We start from the raw sequence: 8,100 nt of genomic DNA on the forward strand, positions 1-8,100 counted from the left end.
CTCCTTTACATGGTTGAATGAGATTACATGATTATCCCTAGAAAATGTCATATGTGTTACATCACAATCCCGGGATAGGCCTCATACCACATGCCGATCCATAGGAGTAGCCATAAAAGCCATAATCTTGTAACAAATAAAACTTGTCTACTTAATGCCAAGAGAGATAATCCCCCATATAATTACAAATGGTATATAAACTACCACAATGTCTCCAAACCGTCCACACAGAACTCCGTCATTGCTCCACAACTTGAAGATCTGCTTAATTGGCTCCAATTATAGCACGCGATAGCTAGGATAGTTTTGTGATTACATAATCGACCCGCCATAATCGACCCCAGGCTTTACAGTTAGCCTGCAAAGCTTCTTAACACCATAAGGCTTTTTGTGTAAACACTTTGTGGAAATATGTTCATGTCTACCACAATTTAGTCAATCATACAGCTTTCACACAAAGACACTCATACAAGAAAAAGTATATGGCAGGCGATGCAGACAAATTGGTAAAAAAGATATAAGATATAATATATATATATATATATATATATATATATATATATATATATATATATATATATATATATATATACTAAATATATATATATATATATATATATATATATATATATATATATATATATATATATATATATGTATTATATGATGAAAATGAAACAGGACACATATATGACAAATAGGAAAACTGATTTTTTTTATCATATTGACTGGAAATTTCACAATTTTCTACTAATTTACAAAGCTATGTGATGCTATCAGAATAAACTGAGAAAATCTTTTCGTTTGATCTTGAGATGATTGCATAACAGTGAAGCTAATCAGCTTTAATAAAAGAGTCTTAATCCGCATAATGAGGTGAAAGTTTTTCCCTTTAAAATGGTGAACTTTGCTTTCTTACATATGACTACTGAAACCAAAAACGAGTCCACAATCGATAATTCAAATACATCATTTACATTCTCTATCTCCTCAATTTGTAAATAGGAGGATGTAGTAGCCTTTTCAATTACAACTTTATATTTAAATAATTATAATCTGCTGGTCTGGAGAAACAAGACCCAACTCCCACTTTGTTACGATCAGGTGATATATAAACAAACCCTGAGTAATACCCCTTACATTTTTGTTCTTCATAACCTTAGCTTATAGTACGTCGTACATCATATAACCTGAATATGATCGAGTTAAGTACATTACTCTTCTGTAAGCAAAGCCGTCGTAATCCTCTCCTTTTATCACCACTAGCGATTAAAATTAGACATCCATCAAACATAGCAATTTTTAAAGATTCGTGGGTATCACGACTTCACAGAAAAAATGGTAGCAAACATTTGCAAGTCGAGCCTCACAACGACTTCATTTTCATAACCACTGCTGCAACAGAACAGTTTTTATCACGTGTAATCCTTTGAAACAAACAGATACCTGTATCCCAAGGAGCACCGTATATTCCATTGAACTGAACACTAGTACAAGCATTGAACCACCAGCCGCCGGGATGATATTGAGTATCAGCACAATTTTGGCCGGCTAAGTCATTGTCCTGATCGTAAGTTGAAAATTTCATATCTCGATGGTAATCCATGTAGTCATATTCTGTTAAATGTATAAACAAGAGAGTTTATTATAATAAGCTTCATTTTAACTTTGAAGGGAACACTGTCGTCACACTTACTAAATATGTCCTTTTACAATATTTAGCTAAGTAATGTAAAGCACGTAAACAGTATATTAAATTACTAGGCTATATATATATATATATATATATATATATATATATATATATATATATATATATATATATATATATATATATATATATTCGTCACCATATATATATATATGTGAATATATATATATATATATATATTCATATATATATATATGGTGACGAATCAAGTGACGAATCAGTTTGTGTCTTCTGTTTCGAATGTAGACTACAGCTTCCTATAACCTAAACAAGAATGATGGTTAACAACATTGGCCTCAACTTTGGATTGTGTATTTTTGTTTTGTTTTTTGGATTGAGGTATTTGCTATTCGCGGAACAATACGTACCGAAGCTCCCTGTGTAGCTTCCAAGCGTTATCTCGTATTGTGTTGCCTCGGAGCTAACTCGAAACAGGTTGTAATGAAGATATGCACTGTCATCATTGGTATTGTTGAACCAAATATCAATTCTTAGTTGATGATCTCTCTGAGCTGATATGACGTGTAATTTCTCATTTCCGAGCCAGAAACTAGAGTTAAGATCACCAAATCCATCTCTGTAGTTATTCCAAGTCTCATAAAATGAAACAGATCCACCAACCCGCTTCTGAAACAGCTGTAAAAAAAAAGAAACCGCAAATTTCATAGAAATATACATAGTGTATAAGTCGAATATTTTGTTGACAAGATCTACATTTTAATTAGGATGACAAGAGTTGCGTCTGGAAGAGATCATGTAATTGCTCAACTTAAGATGAATTTGTCCGACGATAAATACCTTCCTTGAGAATACTTCAAACATGATAATTAGGAAAGACCGATGATGTTACTTTGATGGTATTTATCTACTTCGAGAAACGTTGTTTCACATCCAATTCCTACATGATGGTTAAATTAGATGGTATATCTCATGTAGCCCTACATGGTTTGAATTAATTACTCAAGTTACGTATCGTAAGGTATCACTGGTGAAAAGATTACCCAGAGCCTGATATTATGAACTTCTGACTTTATATAGGGAAGCAAAGTTTTGGTAAAGTGAGTGGCTGTTAGTAGTCTTTGGGAACAATGTCGGATAGTAATTAAAGCCCCAAATATAAGAGATGGCTCATAACGCATTGGTTGCCTGATCACAGGGGGAAAGCAACTCCACGGTTTGCTTGGGAGGAGGACATGGACATTACAGCGTGCAGCCACAAATACTAAAACTGTGTTCGATCAATATTTTGATAGATTATTGAACTTTCTCATATTTATAATGAAAGTTTAAGTAAAAGAACTTATAGATTCCTTTCACTTTAGGCATTTGCACAAAAACATTTACTCATTTGAATTTTTCATTTTAAATAGGTGTAGTTTAATTTCGTATTTGCAGTTCTGCGAAAAAGTGAAATGAATAGTATGCTGGTTTCCAAAAGAAAACTTACCATCCAACCATCTTTGCAGTAAACTTGGAATGGTTCATGTGGCCAAGAAGGTGGACTTATCAAATAAATGCCTTCTTTGGTGGATAAACCATTATAAACATCCTGACAGTTTGTGATTACTTGACAAGTCGTACCATTTCCCCAGTAGCTCTCTTTACACTCGCAATATGAACTTTGACCTTGGTTCTGACAGGTTGCATGATGACTGCAAGAGTATTCTTCACAGTGGAGAACATCATTTACACATGTGCAATGTCTTGTGCAGTTTAAGTTAAGATGCGATGATCCGTTCTGTGCAGAAATGTTCACGAATACGAGCAAGTCGAGAGAAACTGTTAACTCTGCTCAAATGAGACTTCATTCAACGGTTAATAATATATAATACATTAGTGGAAACGTTAACGTAATATTCATTGTCTTTTGTAATCTGAACGTTGTTGCCCCCCCCCCCCACCCCCCAAAAAAATTGGGATATCGGCATGTTGTGACTACTGCATTTTTTGAATGGTAGATATAATAACTTCAAACGAATCTTCAAATCAATTTTTCTGCCCAACCTAAAGATGTCATAAGTGATATCCGACTCTGACTAATATTAACATATAACCTTCAAATTACGTTTCGAAAAACTTCGTATTTTTATAGCTATATTGTAAACGGTTAAAAAATGTGAATTTTTCAACGGAATAAGTAATAAGCTTATAATAGGAATAAGTATGGACACAAGAAATGTACGCGCTCGTTTAGTTATTGATATTGATGTTATTTACACTCTCTAAAAGAGATCTTCGAAAAACGTGACACATGCGAAAAATGACAAATGTCGAGTTATGTGAAAATACCGAAATGACTCCCATGGACGAGTGGTAGCATCCGCATTCATACAACGGTATGCATGCTCCATCTCTGATTAGGAATCCATCTGGACAGACACACGTATAACCTGATTCATCGTCACAGCTTTTAAAACATCCGTTGAGTCCGTCGGGATCATCGCACGTAGTTTGGCATGAACAGTTCATCCATATCATGTTGGTTGGGCAGGATTCTGAAGTAAAATGACATGTTCAAGTCGGTGGTCGTAATAATTGCACTTAACTATGCATTCAACAACATGACGGTTCTTTCAAATGCTCACCCGGCCAAATGTTTACAAAAATTAGAAATTCCGAAAGGAGATATTATATCCCAGAAGAAGTCTCTTAAGTATAATACTGTAAGAATTATTTTTACTATCATTTTGAGAGGTAACAATCAGAATATCGTTACTTAAAGCTTTAACACTTCAGTTTGCTTCTGACATGTAAAAGGTCAATTAAACCGAGGTTAATTCAGCATATTGCAAAAAATATCTGTTGTGAGTGGTAATGCTATTGGTTGGCTATTATAACATAATCTGATTGAGAGATGAAACTAAGCTATCAAATATGTAAACATGTTACTGTTCAATCATATAAAGTAAGTTACAATATTGTCTTACCGTCTAAGTATTATATCATATAGATATTTGAGAAGGCCAGGCGGTAGGGAATACAAGTATGCCTATCTAATTCTTACAATTGTTTCTCCAATTGTGAACTGAAGTAATTGTAGTATTAATGGTAAACATTTTTAAATCACCTGTTGTAGGCATCCGTGTTGTTGATAGCACAGTTGTACTTGTAGCTGTAGTTGTCGATGGCGTTTCAACGGTTGACGTTAATAAACGTATTTCCTCCGTAGATGGCATCGACGTTGACTTGATTTCACCCACTGTTGTTTCTTGTTTAATTCCCGCACCTGAAAATGGAAATAATCAGTGTTAGTTGCTATTTAATCGTTTGCAATACAAGTTAATTCTTTAAACCATCTAAAATAAGATAAATATGTATCAACTATAATAACTTTGAACAAGTGTATTCATACTAAAGAACTAATACTGCCGTCTGTTAGTTGCTCAAACGAACATTCATAATATATCAGCTGATGAAGATACATGAGAACTAAAGTTTCAGACAAAAAAAAACTGTAGTTGTAGATAAATATGATGTTGATTTTATCACTTAAACATTTTAGCTCTTAACAAAACTAAAAGCCATTACGTTACCTGTTGAGACCATCGATGTTGTTGAAAATTCATTTTTGTTGATGGTTGTCATTTTATCGGTTGACCGCAGTAATGTTGTTTCATCTGTTGAGTGCATGGTTGTAATTAGTAATTTACTCGGTGTTGTTGCTAGTTTATTGATTGAATCTAATGATTGAATACTTAAATATCATATTTGTTGATATTTACTATAAATAATAACACTAAGTTTTCAATGGTCCCGTAATAATCAAAAACATAGACACTTGATAGGACGTTAGCATACGATTATAAAAAATTTACCTAACATTGTTAATACACAACATTCTTAATGTTCAATTAGTCCAAGCCGTATTAAACCAAATACTTCTTGGCGTTCACATTGTCAACATAATAATGAATAAAGAATACCAATCTGTGTTATGACTGAGTCAAATACTTAAAAAAAGTACACCACATGCTGTATCGTTACCTGTTGTAGGCATCACTATTGTTGACAACAAACTTTTGGATCGTGTTGTCATTTCATCAGTTGACGGTAATATTCGCACCCCATCTGTTGTGTGCACCGGAGTTGTTGATCGGTCACTAATGTCCGTTCCCAGCGTACCTTTTGTAGTTGTTGACGTTTCACCGGTTGACATAAATGATCGCATTTCATCAGTAGAGTGCATCCATGTTGATTTGATTCCACTAAGTGCTGTTTCCGTTTTTATTCTCTCATCTGTAAACGAAAATGATTAGTGTCAGATTTTTCCTATCGTTTCCATGTATGCTAGGCTAACTCTTTATATCCTTTACATTAATATCTAACCATCTAAGAAAAAATGTAACCTACCTCGTCAAACTGTCAGATATAAAGAATTAGAGATGTTTGCCGAGAAATATTCGAAAGAATGTTTCGATAGCAAAGTACATATTCTTAATACTTATCAGCTTGTTGCGTTCTTACTTTACGTTGTGTTGATATTATCCCCACGGTTTATGTCATGAGTGAGATGGTGTATTATACTTGTATTTTGGATCCATCAATTGTAGTTGTAAAATACTATAGCCATTATAACTAATGACTTTGTTAAAGTCAGTTTTCGATACATGAAATCATGATATGCAACCTACAAACATATACAATTATTTCGAGCATTTCTTTTGACTCATTACCATTTGGTTAACATAACGATATACGAAAGCAAATAGTGTTGTCTATATTAGTATTCAGACATTTCAACTAGGACGTAAAGATTCACTCAATTTTATGTCGGTGACTCTGCCTAGAAGAATTAAACTTATTATATTACTTACATTTAGTATTCACATACAATACTCCTGATATACAACCCGGCAACGAGAACTCATAGCTGGCATTTCGTTTGACGTATTACCATTCTTTAACATATATTACAACGCTATACGGAGGTAAATAAAGTTTGTTTACACAATTATATATACAAAGTGAGTTTTATATTAGTGAGTCTGTTTAAAGAAACAGATAACTGAACATCCGCTGACATAAAAAAATTAAGTGGTTCGTTTGAACCGAAAATATGCATATATATTTCCTTCTAAAACAGATTTATTTGATGTCTTGGTGCTTTTTCTTTCTTTCCCTTTGGGCCAGTACTCAGAGGGTTGAATGCCAAATAGAGTTTATATTTAGAGAGGATGGTTGTAAATACATCATCACTACAACCCTTCATGAACAAGCAAAGCGTTTAACTAAGATTCAGTCTTTTCAGGATTATCTATATATTCACCAAATAGTTCATAATAATTACTATTATGCATATGACATATACGTTTGAATATAATATGTAAATGAAGCTTCAAATTAAATTACTGTTCCCTTTGCAGTGCAAAAAAAAGTCAATATTTACTTCGATACATTTATTACTTGTCTACATTTATAACTTCAAAAAAGCTAAAATAGCAACTGTTACTTACCGGTACTCGGTATTACCTCCATCTGATTGTTACAGTTACCTTCACAAGGCATAACGGCATCTTTATATGAGTGTGGCTTTGTGCACTTGAAAAAAGCTGAAATCATAAGAACCGTTAGTTTAAAAATCATCATCGAGCAGTTACATAACAAATATTTGCTACAATTATAATAACTGATTCGTGTTTGCTGATTAATCTTTTGTTTTTAAATTCACAACGTCAAAGTAATGAGAGGAAATGTTAAATCTACTTTCCGTTATTCTACTTACCAACGCTTCCCGCCATCGAAGAATAAATGCAAATACCAAGAAGGAGGCAATGAAAGATACACGAAAACTGAATTCCACTCATCTTCTTTTCTCAATGTTTAGTAGAAACTAAGAGTTTTTCTGGATAACTCCTTGTCAAGCTCATCAATGTTCTAAGTTACTTTGAAAACCCTCGTGTTGCTACGCAGATACCGAAGTTTGAGGGAACACACAACCGATCACGTGATTCAAATTCAGCATTATTGTTAATGTTAATATTCGCCAAAAGCGACAAAAGAAAATGGAAACCAGCCACGTACGCTATTGATCGAAAGATATTGACGTCGTTTGGAATACAATATGAAGTCTACTTCTACAGAATTATACGCAGAGACACAATATTAAAAATCTATGATATATAATCAATAAACAGACCTAATTCTTTATAATTGAATTAATGAATTGTTATTATGTCTTATATTTGTGATTTTTGGGGTCGTTATTTAAGAAAACGTATTTTTTATATTGTTTATATTGTAACTCACTGTTTGTAATATCAACGAGGGCTCTTGTTTTCACAGCCGACCTAGATTGAATGGAAAGATTCGCCGCGTTGATTAGGAAATAACTGTTTGTGTACGGAATCACTAATGTTTATGACCTTAAAATATATCATGAACAATTTTGT

At 33.3% G+C, this 8,100-nt stretch overlaps 1 protein-coding gene across 2 annotated transcripts; it reads right to left on the bottom strand.

The window, feature by feature from the left end:
• Nucleotides 1-669: 669 nt before the first annotated feature.
• Nucleotides 670-7,572, bottom strand: LOC139973097 (uncharacterized). 2 transcript variants are annotated; one of them, XM_071979502.1, is made up of 9 exons: nt 7,434-7,572; nt 7,165-7,260; nt 5,696-5,947; nt 5,245-5,328; nt 4,779-4,937; nt 4,001-4,206; nt 3,159-3,449; nt 2,080-2,347; nt 670-1,617 (listed from the first exon to the last, which is right to left on the bottom strand). In XM_071979502.1, the coding sequence occupies exons 1-9, from the start codon at nt 7,513-7,515 to the stop codon at nt 1,367-1,369; spliced, it is 1,689 nt and encodes a 562-aa protein (XP_071835603.1). In that variant the 5' UTR covers nt 7,516-7,572; the 3' UTR covers nt 670-1,366. The 2 variants fall into 2 exon arrangements, with proteins under 2 accessions (XP_071835603.1, XP_071835604.1); XM_071979503.1 differs by lacking the exon at nt 5,245-5,328.
• Between the last annotated feature and the right edge of the window lie 528 nt (nt 7,573-8,100).

This window comes from Apostichopus japonicus, chromosome 9 (genome assembly GCF_037975245.1).
Source record: "Apostichopus japonicus isolate 1M-3 chromosome 9, ASM3797524v1, whole genome shotgun sequence".
Taxonomy (NCBI): Eukaryota; Metazoa; Echinodermata; class Holothuroidea; order Aspidochirotida; family Stichopodidae; genus Apostichopus; species Apostichopus japonicus.